Here is a 17,147-nt window from a genome sequence, read left to right as displayed (position 1 = left end):
GCAGCACAGTGCACCTACAGCTTTCCTGTAGGTTACTTGCGCTGATCTATAGACTTCTATTCTATCCTGCGGGTTTGGTGCGCTGTCAGAAAGTTCACACCTGCAAGATATAATACAAGTCTATGGCAAAGCGCAGGTAACACGCAGGTAAGCTGCAGGAGTACTGTGCTGCATCCAGGGTGTGGGTAAACCGCATTACAGCAGTGTAAAATCAGTCTTTGGCCCCTTTCACACAATCTGTCTAATTGTATCTGATAAAATTATATGCATATATTACAGATCTGCAGTTTAGTCGCTATAATGTGCTCTGCATTCTGTAAAACACCTATAAAATAAACATTCCCATTCCTCCTATGCAAAATAAAATAAAACAAAATTAAATTAAAAAAGCAATTTCTGCTTGATTAAATTCAGGAAAAATTAATTCACAGTGAAAAGAGACACTCTTTATTATTATCTTCAGCTTATTTTCTGATCTGGAACATACTGCAATGGTTCCAAAAACAGATTCCATGCCCTAATTTTCACATTGTATGTGCATTTCATGCATATTAATGAAAAGACAACAGCTTTTAAATGCATGTTTAATGGTTAATGTTTCTTTATGACAAAAATGTAGAACAGTGAATGTCTCTTACTGTCACAAATTTAAGGCCATTTATTATTCCATATAGGTTCCTCTTCCGTTTTTTTTGTTTTGTTTTTTAGCTGATACAGCCAGAATTCATTTTACGCAGCTTTGCAGGCAGATTGGCATCAAGCATTGTTCCCAAGGTCATCATGCCTTGCGCTTTCTTCTGCAGCTGAAGGTTACCAGTAGATTGGGTCATGCACTCGGGTTTAACCTTGAAATATTTTAGTGGAGTACTCTCCTCACTGTCTTCACAGGTGGACACCGTTATCCTTTGGATCTTCAGGGGAAGGTCTCCAGTACTGCAAGCTCTCTCTACACTACTGCCACACATTCGTAATAGTTTATCCTGAACAATGTCTCTTCCCCGACTGAGTTTCTGAAGTTTGTTAGGAAGTATACCGCTTCCAACTTCAAACACATTAAGGTAGTCTAAAGAGCAGACCCTGTCCCTGTTGTACTTTTCACTACAAAGGGAATTTAGAGGTGAACTGGGGCTTAATTTATCTTCCTGTTCCTTTACACTATAATAAGGAGTAGGTACTTCAAATGTAGCATGGAACTGGGAGTAATCCACTCGAAAGAAGCCTTCTTCCAGCGACATGACAGGAAGAAATCTGTGTCCCCATAGTACTTCATCTTCAGTGTAAGATGTTCTTGCCTGGCAGGTCATTCCTGTAAAATAATCAATATCTCATTACATGCATTAAAGGCACACCATATAAATAACCCACCCTGGTACTACAGGTGCTATATAAATCCTGTATAATAATAATAATGTACTACAGGCATCTCTGATCATCTCAATCCTTAACGGAAAAACACAAGGTTGTGAGTTCTATACATATAAAGAGCCTCCACAGGCAAGCAATACAAAATGATTCCTAAAACTGCTATTGGTAAGCAACTGTTGACGTAAAAAAATCTAGCTAATTTACCTTTTAATTCAATTTATATTTAGCCCTTTCATGGCTAGAGGTCATTGAAGCCTAAATTCCCACATTAAATTTTGCAGAATAGAATGGCAATAACTCTACAGGGTCATGGCCTTACTGCTTTAAAAAAAAAAGCATGTTTATAAATGTTTCTGGGAGGAAAGCCTGGTTACGCGATTTGCCAAAAATCATGTGATCAGCTTGCTTATAATCATTATGTTCTCTCTGCTGTATTTAGCAAACTCTGCAGGACATCCCACGCTTTACACCATGGTTTTATGAATGTTATGCAGTATGGAGTAACCTTGCAAGTATAGAGTAGTATATCTGATTTGCAAGTTTTTTTTTAAGGTTTTTTTATAAATGTTATTTGATACACATATGGTCAAAAAATACAAATAAAATCATTAATTTCCAAATCTCATTTCAATTATTTCTAATCTACTCATGTAAATGTAATTTTTGAAGAATCCAAAGAATGCAGTGACACTTATTTATTTTGCCCTGCGAATTCGTCCTGCTGTGTCACACATTTCACAGATCCTACTGTCTGAGGTGCAGGGGGGGGTTCGGGAGGCAGAGTCAGTAGAGAAACCACGCCACACCGTATCTGATGGCAGGCAGCAAGGTACCAAGTCATATATATATATATATATATATATATATATATATATATATATATACTGTATATACTCGAGTATAAGCCGAGATTTTCAGCCTCTTTTTTGAGGCTGAAAGTGCCCCCCTCGGCTTATACTCGAGTCACCGCTGTCTGACTGCTCGATCAGCGTATCGAGCAGACAGACGGCGGACATTAAAATTCAAAAGCCGCGCCTCCTTCTCCGCCTCCGCCTGTGATAGGCGGAACACTGAATTTCCCAGCAGTCAGTGTTCCGCCTATCACGGACATCCGTTCATTCTCATACTACGGACGAGTATGAGAGGATGTCCGTGATAGGCGGAACACAGGCTGCTGGGAAATTGAGTGTTCCGCCTATCACAGGCGGAGGCGGAGGCGCGGCTTTTGAATTGTAGAATGGCCGCCGAGAAGAGCGGCGATCCTGGAGCGGCGATCCATCGGCACGACACGGGACGGAGGAGGCACGGGACGGAGGAGGCACGGGACGGAGGAGGCACGGGACGGAGGAGGCTCGGGACGACGGCGGCTCGGGACGGAGGCTTGGGACACAGGTAGGCTGGACACACACACAAGGCTGCACGGACACACACACACACACACACACACACACACACACAGGGATGGATGGATGGATGGATGGATACACACACACACACACACACACACAGGGATGGATGGATGGATGGATGGATGGACACACACACAGGGATGGATGGACGGACACACACACAGGTATGGACGGACACACAGGGATGGACAGCCATGTCTCACCCTCGGCTTATACACGAGTCAATAAGTTTTCCAGTTTTTTGGGGGTAAATTGGGGGCCTCGGCTTATATTCGGGTCGGCCTATACTCGAGTATATACGGTATATATATATATATATATATATATATATATAATATATAGTCCTTAAAAGCGAACGTAAACCAAAGGAATGGCAGAGGAGAAGCCAGAATTCAGGATGTTGTTAATAGAGATAACCACCGGACAGAGAGCTCACAACATGAAAGCAGATTTTCCAAGTAAGCTTACTGTATATTGGATGGTCAAAGTAACTATTGTTTTTATTGCTACTACAATGCTGATTTTATAAGATTAAAGTCTACATTGTGCTTCTTTTAACCTCTTCTTTTAACTTTTACCCACTTTTTTTACACATTGTGATTGCTTATAGCAGTGAATTACATTGCTATAAGCAATCATTTTACTGAATACACATGATTCATTCAGTTTGTTTTGTTCTGATTAGCTGTGATTGGCCTAAGCTAATTACATGGTACAGATGGACTGTGATTGACTCTGTCTGCACCATGTGACCACACTGACCAATCACAGCTAGCAACATAATTATATACAATGGATGGCATGAAAGGAAGCCATCCATTATTTACAACTGTCATGTGACCTGCTGTGATTGGTCACAGCGGCCACATGGTACCGACAGTGAGTTGGTATACTGATGAGTCATCGACTGTGTCCGGTGGACACAGCTGGTAACAGATAATGCCAGAACAGTATAGCCGGGACACCCGGCAGTCATTCTGCTATAGGCTGGGCGGGAAGGTGTTAAACAAATCAATATAAGCTTACAGATGGACAAACATAAAAAAACTGCACATTTCTATCAAATAACCTTTATCCACACATCTATCACATACTACAAGTCTTTCACATAGCTTTCTGGTAAACTCCAATTGGGATTTAATATTTGTGCAGGTTTTCTTCTCATCGCCTTTCTCTAAAGCCCATCTTTGTGGGTTGTCGGAATTAAAGGTGCCCGGGGATATTTTTTGCCATTTCAGCTGCTTATCTCAGCAACTGCTTCAGGTTTACTATTGGTCCCTTTGTTGTTTTTCTAGGCAAGACTCCTTTTTTTGTTAAAGTGAGTAAAGGGTTAGACTCTCTGTCAAGTTTTTGTTTATGTCTGTCTTCCCATTGAGCAGATTTAACCTTCTATGTGACCATTGTCATTGAGAAAGTGAGGGGAAATCCAAAATGTTAGAGCTGTCCCCTGAACAAAAGGTAAGGGAAAATCTTCCAGTGGAGACCCCTGTTGTGGGGACAATTGTCTAAGAGAGGAAATTACCCTCACTTTCATCTAATAGGGCTTAATCTTGGAGATCTCTACACATTAAGCCCTATTAGATGAAAAGCCTCAGAGAGGCTGTCCTGAGGCGTGGACTGTTATAGGCATGTTTGTGGACTCTCCACACTAATATACATCAGTGATCCTGTTCAGTGTGTGGTGGCTTCTTTTCTCTGCATTTGGTCTGTAAGCATGGATGGCTTGCTCAGCCCCCAACACTCAGAGTCTGAGTGGTAATATGAAGGGGAGATTCGAAGTGTGTGTGTTCAGCACAGTACTTATTATTTAGAGTAGGGAAACAAATGCAGCAGTACAGTCACCCACACAAATGTACCTGCCAACATTAAAGGTCTAATGGTGAGTTAAGGAAATGTACCTTGTAAGCTATCACCCTTAAAGTCATAATATGTATGCCACTGAGTATATTAAATTAGCTTATAACAATCTTTTCTTTATTTCTATAAGGGTTAAAGGTTGCTCTCTTGTGGTGGTTCATTACAGTGAGAAATCTGGAAACATGATATCAATCATTTCTGAATGTATAATTTTCCATTAGAAATTGTATCTTGATACAACTGTTAAGCAATCTAATGGGAAATTGTCACAATGGAAACATCAGGGAATGGTTGTTTGTCTGGAATATAATAAGCATGTTCCACTTGTAAAGGTGGGCAGAAAATGTTCCTTTGGAAATGTATTTTTCATACTCAGTTCTATAAAGGCTTCTAGGGTATGCTCTTGGCCAATAAAGTGCAGATTACACCTTAAAGCGGTAGTAAACCCGCACATTTGTTTTTTTAAACCTGCAAAGCAAAAGGCATAATGAGCTAGTATGCACCGCATACTAGCTCATTATGAAATACTTACCTTAGAACGAGGCCCCGACATCTGGCCCGATCCACGCCGAGGGAGCTGACATGCTCCCTCGGCGTTTCTTCCGGGTATCGCGGCTCCGGCGCTGTGAGTGGTCAGAGCCGCGATATCGTCACTCCCACGCATGCGCGCGGGAGATTTCATTCCGGCCGGCCACTGCCGGATTTTCAGGCTGAGAATCCCCTTGTGCGCATGCGCTGCTGCAGTCAGCGGCGCATACCGAGGGGAATATCTCCTAAACCGTACAGGTTTAGGAGATTTTTGTTTTACCTACAGGTAAGCCTTATTATAGGCTTTCCTGTAGGTAAAAGTAAAAAAATTGAGTATACAACCACTTTAAGCATTTTTCACTGCCCTTGGCAGTCTAGTCTGCCATGCCAGGACTATCCATGGGTGAGCAATCATTTCTAGGTCTTAGGTCCTAGACATCTGGTCTATGGCCACCACATCTCAAGAAGGTTTCTAGCCCAGAAAATGGTTTGGCTGCTACACCTGATATTTAATATGACCTATTTTTTCATCTTTTCAGTGATTTGATTATACCTTTTTTTTCATCTTCTCTCACACTGTTGAGGTCAAGTGCTAGAAAATTTGACAGACCCGATGTCAATTGTGGGTGTGCTGGTATTCGCTGGACGATAACCTTGGATGATGTGCTCAGATAGATTTTTTTTTAATGCATTTATTGGTGCTTTGTAACATGTTTAATATATTTTTTTTATTATTACCCAACCCTGATTAGAGATTTTTTAGAATATGCTTCTCCAGTTGCTTGATACCACCTTGGCTTCCATGATGCTATTTGTTTAGATACGGAGAACATAGAATCCAAAATAAACTGGGAATTAGGAAAAATCTACTCTTGCAGTGGGGTCCCTTGCACTTCAAGGGTTAAATGCTTGTTAAGTCTAGAGGGAGATGAAAAGGCTGTGACAGTTACCTTACCCCAGGTCAAGGTGACTCCAGCCTTATCCCCCTAACCCTCCAGCACTCTGGTCTCTGGGCAATTACTTGGTTTCATCATGTACAATGGGAGGCTATTTTATGTGGTAAGGAAGAACAAGCAGTGGAGAGAGGAGCTGAGACTGTGGGGGACTGGTTGCACCGCTGGAGAGAGCCTACTGGAGCACGGAATAAGGTATTTCTCTTTATTCTGTCACCCACGATTTAACAAGCATTTCATTTTTGCAGTGCAGGATGGGGGGCTACTGCAAGGGTATTTTTTTGTGCCTGACAAGTTAGACTTTAAGAAATATGGAAGCTGCTGTTGCTCACAAACTAGTACTTTATTGCATTTTTTGACCCTTTTTCTTAAATACTTTTCAAGTCATTAACCCAAAAGAGGTGTAGAAATCAGGAAAGTCAAAGTAGAGTAAGAAGTCCTAATTTTCATATTTATTATGAGTTAGTGTACTGAAGCAAGACCATGACCATGGCAGCCAGGCAGATCATGACCATGGCAGCCAGGCAGATCATGACCATGGCAGCCAGGCAACTAGTGTTTTTAGCAAAGACAGCCTTCATGTTTTCTCACAAAATTTTACTTTAAATCCATTTTAATTTGTAGTTTGGAAAAATCCCGGTTTGGTGGATGCTTATGCAAATTATTGTATTACTGTAAGGATGGTTAGAATGGGGAGGAGGGGAGGGGGTTATTTTGACTTTTTTTCATACCGTATTTATCGGCGTATAACACGCACTTTTTCCCCTTAAAAGCAGGGGAAAATCATGGGTGCGTGTTATACGCCGATCCCCAGAAATTCTGAGCCTCTGGGCGGCTTTCAGCCGCCTTCGGCTCTTCAAGGCGACTTTCGGCCGCCTTCGGCTCTTCTTGGCAGCTTTCGGCCGCCTTCGGCCGTTCTCGGAAGCTTTCACCCGCCTTCGGCCGTTCTCGGAAGATTTCGGCCGCCTTCGGCTCTTCTCGGCGAAAAGCTTCAGAGAACGGCCGAAGGTGGCCGAAAGCTGCCCGAGAAGAGCCGAAGGCGGCCGGAGGCCCGCCGAGAACTACCGCACGCCGCCGAGATACACATCCGGCTCTGTATCTCAGCAGCGGCATTTTTAAAAAATAAAATAGACACGGCTGCACTGGGGGACACGGCTGCACTGGGGGACACGGCTGCACTGGGGGACACGACTGCAATGGGGGACAAGACTGCACTGGTGGACAAGGCTGCATAAGGCTGCAATGGGGGACAAGGCTTCAATGGTGGACAAGGCTGCAATGGTGGACAAGGCTGCAATGGTGGACAAGGCTGCATAAGACTGCAATGGTGGACAAGGCTGCAGATGACACTGATGGGCATATAAATGTAAGCTTTTTTTTCCCTCAAACTTCCCTCCTAAATGTTTTTTTTTTTTTTCCTTAAAATTCCCTCCTAAACTTGGGGTGCGTGTTATACGCCGGCGCGTGTTATACGCCGATAAATACGGTATATAAAGTAAACCTCCAGTACTATGAATTTTTTTACAACATTTAAGAGCATCATAAATGGCCATTCAAATCTGTGAAACGCTAACAAAAAATAAAATCCTGCCTATTGTATCTACAATGCTAATGGCTGACTCTGCAGGAACTTCCATTTTATTTGATATTTCTGAAAAGGATTCCACTAGTTGATGCTGGTAATGTTAACGGGGTAAAGGTACTGTCTGTTTTTTTGTTTTGTTTTTTATGATAGTTATTCTCATGGAAAATAATATAAACTGCAAAAAAATGTCACATTTTATACATGAGTAGATAAAATGGTGAAAATTTTTATAAACGTTAAAGGGACAGCAAGTTTAAGCTGTTAACAATACATAATGCTATTTACATATTAGTATGAAAATATCCCTAAACATATGAAGGTTTTTTTTTTTTTTTAAATTATGAAAAGTCAAAAAAGGTACCACAGTCCACTGATATGACTAAAAAGTGTAACCCACTTTAGATCTCACTTGATAAGACATCCCAAAAGATCTTGGTAAATTAGGATGTAAGCATTTTTTTTACAATTGAGCTTTTAAAGAGGTTTCCAAAGCTACAAAATAAAGGAGAAGTCCAGCCTGAGCTTGTTTCGCTAGGCTTCTCCTATGGGTCACAGTAGTGCAATTTGATGTTTTGCATCCTAAGACCAGTTTTCAGCAGAGAGCGGTCTGAAGTCCACTCTCTGCTGACATCACAGAAATCAGCCCAGGCACAGAGTCATCAGGACAAAGTCTGGATCCACCAGGTGCCTGGACTGACACCCGTCTCAGCCTCTTAGCGATCCAGTAAGCATGGAGGAGAAGGGAGGAGAGCTGCTGACTGATAGGCAGCAGCTCTCTGCTCGGGGAGGTGAGAGAACTGAGCCATTGGTGATGTTCAATCGCTTGGCTCTCAGTGTAAAGGCGCCGGGGGATAGATGCAGCATCCACCTAGGTAGGTATGATGGGGGTAAAACCCAGAAACCCATACTTCTCTTTTAAAAGCATTGCATTTTAACATTGTGGGGTTCCAAATTCCATAGGAATCCAAAATGTACAAACAAATTTAATGTCTCCAGCTAAGGCGGCAGACTGAAAAATAGGATTTTTATAACAGCTCACCTGTAAAATAATTTTCTTTGAGGTACATCACGGGACACAGAGCCATAGTAGTTACTATGTGAATTATAGGCCACCTTCAGGTGATGGACACTGGCACGCCCTGAATTAAAAAGTGCACTCCCCATATAACCCCTCCCACTACTGGTTTTGTAGCATAGCAATACACGTGTATACCAAAGTAGGGAGGGACCTCTGTGTCCCGTGATGTACTTCAAAGAAAAGGATTTTACAGGTAAGCTGTTATAAAAAATCCTATTTTCTTATCGTACATCAAGGGACACAGAGCCATAGTAGTTACTATGTGGGATGTCCCATAGCAATGCCAACTGAAGGGAGGGAGACACAACAAAAGTAGGGCACCAAGAGACTAGAGGACTCGTACTGCAGCCTGCAGTATATAGCACCCAAAGGAGATAACCTCATGATCTATTACATCTTCCTGCCATAATCTGGTAAAAGTATGTACCGAAGACCAAGATGCGGCCTTGCAGATCTGAGCCATAGAGTCTTGGTGATGCACTGCCCGGGATGCACTAACAACCCTGGAGAAGTGTGCTTTAATATGAAAAGGAGGAATTTTCATCTTTAAACTATAAGCTTGAACAATCACTTGACAAATCCATTTTGAGATAGATTTCGATACTGCCTGTCCTCTTTTTAGGACCGTCTGGCAACACAAATAAAACATCTGTTTTATGGATGTGAGCGGTTATTATAAAATAGATCTTAACCACTCTCACCACATCAAGAGAATGTAGTGACCTTCTTCCATAGAACAACGTTCTGGAAAAAATTAAGGCAGAACAATATCCTGGTTTAAATGAAAAATCGATTCTACCTTTGGTAAAAATACAGGATAAGGCCGCAATACAACCTCATCCTTAAGAATAAACCAATATGGCTCTTTGCAAGAAAGAGCAGCCAACTCTGATACTCTTCCTGCAGAAGATATGGCAACCAGTAAAATTATTTCTTTCATTGATGGACACAGCTCCATTAAATCTTGACCGTAGGGTTATTACGCCACCTTCAGGAAAGGACTAGGCAGAACATGTAATACATGTGGAAAAACAGAACTGTACAGTTCCACCCAGGGGGCGGTCCCTCTGGCTATAACTCCTCAGCCTGCTTCCTGCAGCTCAGTTTTTTTCTGCCTAGTGAAGAAGAACCTAGGCTCCCTGCCGAGACCATCGGTCCTGGGGATTTTTTTCTGGATTTTCTCTTTTGCACAAGATATTGATGCTGTGATCTTCTATCAACAGCCGGCTGGGTGACAGGCTGGATAATATAGATCCTTGTAGTCTCCCCAGCCTGGCCAACAAGCATGTGCAGGCCCTAGCTACGCACTGGGTCAGCCACGACATGTCCCTCAGGCTCCAGGGGCGGCCGGTGAGCTATATGTACCGGGGCACACATATGACTGGACTACGGATGTCTTTGTCACAGTGTGCTGTGGCCCGCAGCCACCCCGTACTGCTCGGGTGTGGGTCTGTGATGGGATACACGATTGTGGTTGATCTGCGCAGTGGAGAGAGTACAATGAGAAAAGAATATTTTATTTGTATGTATATGTGTTTATTCGGAACTGCTGCCCCTACACTTTTACTTACACCATTGGTGAAGTAAGGATTTTAAAAAAAGAAATATTGTGGTAGGTATGGCGCTGTTCCTGTAAACTAATGATATAGCACTATATATGGAAGAGGGCACAGAAAATAAATGGACCCACTAAAACAAGCTTAACCACCTCAATACAGTGCAGTTACACCCCCTTCCTGACCAGACCAATTTTCAGCTTTCAGCGCTCTCACAGTTTGAATGACAATTACTCAGTCATCCTACACTGTATCCATATGAAATTGCGTCCTTTTTTCCACACAAATAGAGCTTTCTTTTAGTGGTATTTAATCACTAGTGGGTTTTTTATTTTTTGTGCTATAAATAAAATAAAACGTAAATTTTGTGAAAAAAATGCCTTTTTCTTCGTTTCTGTCATAAATTTTTGCTAATTAGTAATTTTTCTTCATAAATTTTGGCCAAAATTTATACTGCTACATATCTTTGGTAAAAATAACCCACATTAGTATATATTATTTGGTCTTTGTGAAAGTTATAGAGTCTACAAACTATGGTGCCAATCACTGAAAATTGATCACTTCTGATCAGGCCTTCAGTACATCAGGTGTACCTCATTTCTTGAGACACTAACAAGTCAGGAAAGTACAAATACCCCCCAAATGACCCCTTTTTACAAAGTAGACATCCCAAGGTATTAAGTAAGTAGCATGGTGAGTTTTTTTAAGTTGTCATTTTTTCCCACAATTCTTTGCAAAATGAAGATTTTTTTTTTTTTTTTACAAAATTGTCATATTATCAGGTTATTTCTCACACACAGCATATGCATACAACAAATTACACCCCAAAATACATTCTGCTACTCTTCCCGAGTACGGTGATACCACATGTGTAGGACTTTTACACAGCCTGGCCACATACAGAGCACTAACATTGATGTAGTACCTTCAGACGTTCTACGAGCAAAAATTACGCATCTCATTTCTCAACCACCTATTACACTTTTGAAGGCCCTGGAGTACCAGGACAATGGAATTTCCCATAAAATTACCCCATTTTGGAAAGCAAACACCCCAACGTATAATCTGTGAGGCATAATGAGTCTTTTGAACGGTTCATTTTTTTCCAGAAGTTTTTGGAATATGTGGAAAAAAATTAAAACGCATTTTTTTTTTACACAAAATTGTCAATTTATAAGATATTTCTAACACATAGCATGTATATAGCAAAAATTACACCCCAAAATACATTCTGCTACTCCTCCCGAGTATGGCGATACCACATGTGTAGGACTTTTACACAGCCTGGCCACATAGAGACACATTGAAGTAGTACGTTCAGCGTTCTAGGAGCATAAATGACACATCTCATTTCATTCCTACCCATCACACTTTTGAAGGTCCTGGACCACCAGGACAGTGAAATTACCCACAAAATGACCCCATTTTGGAAAGCAAACACCCCAACGTATATTCTATGAGACATGGGCTGGAGATAGGTACTCGGGTACTCTGATGGCCTGGTGACAGGTACTCGGGTACTCTGATGGCCTGGTGACAGGTACTCGGGTACTCTGATGGTCTGGTGACAGGTACTCGGGTACTCTGATGGTCTGGTGACAGGTACTCGGGTACTCTGATGGTCTGGTGACAGGTACTCGGGTACTCTGATGGTCTGGTGACAGGTACTCGGGTACTCTGATGGCCTGGTGGCAGGTACTCGGGTACTCTGATGGCCTGGTGACAGGTACTCGGGTACTCTGATGGCCTGGTGACAGGTACTCGGGTACTCTGATGGCCTGGTGACAGGTACTCGGGTACTCTGATGGCCTGGTGACAGGTACTCGGGTACTCTGATGGCCTGGTGACAGGTACTCTGATGGTTTGGTGACTGGTATTTGGGTACTCTGAAGGGCGGTGACAGGTACTCATATGGACTGTGACAGGTACTCGGGTACTCAGATGGGCTGTGACAGGTACTCGGGTACCCTGATTGACTGTGACAGGTACTCGGTACACTAATGGACTGTGACAGGTACTCGGTCCTCTAATGGACTGTGACAGGTACTCGGGTACTCTAATGGACTGTGACAGGTACTCGGGTACCCTGATGGACTGTGACAGGTACTCGGGTACCCTGATGGACTGTGACAGGTACTCGGGTACCCTGATGGGCCGTGACAGGTACTCGGGTACCCTGATGGGCCGTGACAGGTACTCGGGTACCCTGATGGGCCGTGACAGGTACTCGGGTACCCTGATGTGCCGTGACAGGTACTCGGGTACCCTGATGTGCCGTGACAGGTACTCGGGTACTCTGATGTGCCGTGATAGGTACTCGGGTACTCTGGGGGCTGCGCTGGCTGTGTCCATGTGCTGTCATCTGTCTCTCTGCTGGTGTCTGTCGGCTCTGCATGTGCTACCGCCGTAGCACTGACCACTGCCATTTTCTGTGTAGTCTGTATACAGCATGCTTGTCGGCCATTTTCTGTTAGCCTCTGTGAGAAACATGGTCGTTGGCCATTTTCCCTGTGTTTTTTTTACTATACAAGGATGGCCGGCGGCAATTTTCTTGTCCCAGCTAGGTTTTTCACCCCAGCGCTGGTTCCTGTGCCTCAGAACAGCGCAGTTTTTGTTCATGGACACTTGTGAGCTGACACAGGACACAGCGACCAGCGACAGCATGGTGCTGCACTCGGTCAGGGTGGTGAGTCCTGCGGTGGGGCCCCTTAGTCTGTTAGCAGCTAGGAGGGTGGGATTGATCACCTTGTCCTAAGTCCCCAAGGGTGGCAGACAGGGTGGGTCAGCATGGCGTCAGAAGCTGGCGTTTCTTCCCCAGACCTCCCTGCAATTGCAACCGGCTCGCCTGAAATAATGCAGTGCCTTTGGACGCTTTGTGGGTGGTCCTTGAAATGTTCGTTGCCAGGGTGGAGGTGGTGTGTGGACGCAAGGGTGGTAAAAAATGGGCCCTGCCCCCTCCGTCCTCCGGGAAGACCTCTGATTCAGACTCGGATGACTGGCGGCCTCTGTTCTGATGTGTCAGAGGATGCTGACCAGGACCGTGAGGATGATTCCGGGTCCGCGCAGGAAAAAGCGCTAGTTGGAGCACTTATCACCGCTGCGTGATACCCTGAAAATACAGGATGCAGCAGGATCCTCTGTTGAGGTGGTGGTCCCCTTTGGGTCCTGTAAGCCAGCCCGTACACCTAAGGGGTTTCCCTATCTTATTTTGATAAGTTCATATACAAGGAATGGGGAAGCCCGCAATGGATCTTTTTGGTCCCAAAAAGAATGGCGGTGCGTACGCCTTTGAAGAGAGCCTCCTTAAAAAATGGTTGGCTCCCCTGTTCGTGGACCCCCCCAGTATCCAGGTTAAATAAAGTAACCACAATCCCGGTAGAAGGAGCTCCTGCATTTAAGGACCCTACTGACAGGAGGGCCAAGGCAGTGGCCTCTGCTGAGTAACAAAAGTATCCCTGCTCTCGCAAGCCTGCGAGCAAAAGTAATACCGCATGAAGGTTTACCTCAACCTGACACTCGGGTGGGGGGTTGCCTTTGGGAGTTTGAAGCTCGGCGGGCCTCTCATTTGTCCGACTAATGGGTATGCAAACTGATTTCATCAGGCTACAAGATAGAGTTCCTCTCTTGGCCACCAAACAGATTTTTTTCCCTCCAGCATACACCTACTCCCGGCTTGCCGGGAGGCCCTGTGTGGGGCAATAAGGGACCTGCTCAGATGTGACCTGCTGGGGTGATAGTGCCTGTTCCAAAACCGGAAAGGTTTCAGGGATTCTACTCCAATCTGTTTGTAGTCGCCAAAAAGTTAGAAGTACGTCCAATCCTGGACCTAAAAGCCCTCAATTGCTTTGTGAAAGTACAAAGGTGCAGAATGTAATCAGTTTGCTCCATAGTCGGTGCGCTCCATCAGCGGACTCCCTAGCATCTTTGGGCATCCAGGACGTGTACTTGCATTTACCCATATGCCTCATGCATCAGAGGTTTCTGCGATTTGCAGTGGGGGAAAAGCACTACCAGTTTGTGGCTCTCCCCTTTGGTCTGGCTTCAGCACCCCGAGTCTTTACCAAAATATTGGCTACAATTTTCGCATTGTTGCGACAACGTGGGATCGCAATCGTGGGTTACCTGGATGATCTCCTTCTGAGAGCAGCTTCCGCCTCAGAATTAAGGGAGGATGTAGCGATCACCAAGCAAACTCTACAGGAGTTTGGGTGGGTGTTGAACCTCAAAAAGTCGGTACTAGTGCCGACTCAGCGCCTGGAGTACCTAGGCTTACTGCTGGACACTGTGGAAACGAGTGTTTCTTCCTTCAGACAAACTGCAGACTCTCAGAGCCGCAGTAAAGCTGTTGATAAACCGCAGGTGTTCGTCGCTGCGTTTCTGCATGCAAGTTCTGGGCCTCATGGTAGCCTCCTTCGAGGCAGTACTGTATGCCCAATTTCACACCAGAGTCTTGCAGAGGGAGATATTGTCCAAATGGGACAAATTTCCGTTATCACTGGATTGACAGATTCTGTGCTGTGTATATCCTGCCGATCTGATTTCCTGTCTACCAACCCAGCTTGCCTTGACCTGCTCTTCTTGATCTCCAGGCTTGACCTCTTGGCTTGTATCCTGTCTTGTTCCTGCTTGTTCTCTGCATCTGATCCCAACCTGGCTTACTGACTCTGCCTTTACCCTCCTGTCTCCTGTGCAAAGACTTGGCTGACCCTTGGTCACACTGATCTTGGACTGTCTTACTGTGAATGACCCCTGCCCTGACTCAGCTATCCGGTCTGCTCCACATCTCCTGGACTTTCCAAGCACACCTGCCCTGCAGTATACCTTGCCTGTCCCACAAAGTTCCTGGCAACCAGCTCCAGCAATCAGGCAAGGGGAGCCCTCACAGAATCTCAGCCTCCTACCAAGTTCCTGACATTCCCTCAATGAACTGTATCTCCTCAGTGCTGGATGCACTCATGCAGCCCCAGACCATGACATTCCCACCACCATGCTTGACTATAGGCAAGACACACTTGTCTTTGTACTCCTCATCTGGTTGCCGCCGCACATGCTTTACACCATCTGAACCAAATACGCTTATCTTGGACTCAGACCACAGGACACCATTGCAGTAATCCATGTCCTTAGTCTGCTTGTCTTCAGCAAACTGTTTGCGGGCTTTTGTTGTGCATCATCTTTAGAATAGGCTTCCTTCTGTGATGACAGCCATGCAGACCAATTTGATGCAGTGTGCGGCGTATGGTCTGAGCACTGACAGGTTGACCCCCCGACCCTTCAACCTCTGCAGCAATGCTGGCAGCACACATAAGTTTATTTCCCAAAGACAACCTCTGGATATGATGCTGAGCATGTGCACTCAACTTCTTTGGTCGATCATGGCGGGGCCTGTTCTGAGTGGAACCTGTCCTGTTAAAGCGCTGTATGGTCTTGGTCACCGTGCTGCAGCTCAGTTTCAGGGTCTTGGTAATCTTCTTATATCCTAGGCCATCTTTATGTAGAGCAACATATATTTTTTTCAGAACCTCCGAGAGTTCTGTGCCATGAGGTGCCAGGTTGAACTTCCAGTGACCAGTATGAGAGAGTGAGAGCGATAAAAAAAAATTGAACACACCTGCTCCCAATTCACACCTGAGACCTTATAACACTAGTCACATGATGCCGGGGAGGGAAAATGGCTAATTGTGCCCAATTTGGACATTTTCACTTAGGGGTGTACCAAGAGGGTTAAGGCAGTGCTGGAAAATAATGGTGGCCACACAAAATATTGACATTTTGGGCCCAATTTGGACATTTAGGAGTGTGCTCCCTTTTGTTGCCAGCAGTTTAGACATTAATGGTTGTGTGTTGAGTTATTTTGAGGGACAGCAAATTTACACTGTTATACAAGCTGTACGCTCACTACTTTACATGGTAGCAACGTGTAATTTCCTCACTTTTGTCATATGAAAAGATATAATAAAATATTGACAAAAATGTGAGGGGTGTACTCACTTTAGTGAGGTACTGTATGTATAAACACATCCGTGTACATGAAACATTTCCCACAGATAAATTTGTGTATTAATCTCATGTTGGGAAAAAAAATTGGTCCAATTGATTTGGATGAATCGGATTTATCAACCCTTCTTTGTTGGGGACATGGGGATTAATATACTTAAAGTGGTTGTATACCAGCTGAAGTTTTTTTTTCTTCCTGACCAGCAAGGGAAAAGGCATAATGAGCTAGTGTGCACTGCATACTAGCTCATTATGAAATACTTACCTTAGAATGGGGCCCCGACATCTGGCCGATCCACGCCTAGGGAGCTGACATGTTCCCTCTGCGTTTCTTCCGGGTATCGCAGCTTCGGCGCTGTGAGTGGCCGGAGCCACGATATTGTCACTCCCGCGTGCATGGATTTCTTTCCGGCAGGGTCCGGCGTCTGCCGGACTTTTAGCCGAGAATCCCCTGTGCGCATGCGCCGTTGCAGTCAGCGGTGCATTGCAAGGGGATATATATAGCTACAGGTATGCCTTATTATATGCTTTCCTGTAGGTTAAAGTAAAAAAATTGACTATACAACCACTTTAATATACTAAAGACAAATTGGCTGTTAACTTTGCAAGGGAAAGCTATGTAGATTTCCATCATCCAATCATGTGCAAGCAAAAATGATTTTTTTTTTCTATTTTCCTTGCACATAATTAGATATACCACCACATTCACTAAGCTATGGGGAAAATTCTCTTGAAAAGGGCAACTTCATTACAAAACAAACTGCCTATCTAGTTTTAGTAAATCAACCCATAACATTTCCTAACACAATACTTATGGAA

At 44.2% G+C, this 17,147-nt stretch overlaps 1 protein-coding gene across 1 annotated transcript in view; it reads right to left on the bottom strand.

Annotated features, from left to right (window-relative positions):
* Positions 1 to 424: 424 nt before the first annotated feature.
* LOC143935604 (G protein-activated inward rectifier potassium channel 1-like) overlaps positions 425 to 17,147 on the bottom strand; it is a 169,235-nt gene continuing 152,512 nt past the window's right edge. Inside the window, exon 3 of the mRNA XM_077459590.1 lies at positions 425 to 1,306. Coding sequence (XP_077315716.1) covers positions 705 to 1,306 — 602 coding nt within the window. The 3' untranslated portion in view covers positions 425 to 704. The remainder of the gene's footprint in view (positions 1,307 to 17,147) is intronic.

The sequence above is a fragment of the Lithobates pipiens genome, unplaced genomic scaffold (assembly GCF_037356315.1).
Source record: "Lithobates pipiens isolate NorthernLeopardFrog02 unplaced genomic scaffold, aLitPip1_a1.2 Scaffold_28, whole genome shotgun sequence".
Lineage (NCBI taxonomy): Eukaryota > Metazoa > Chordata > Amphibia > Anura > Ranidae > Lithobates > Lithobates pipiens.
This window is presented reverse-complemented; position numbering and strand designations above follow the sequence as displayed.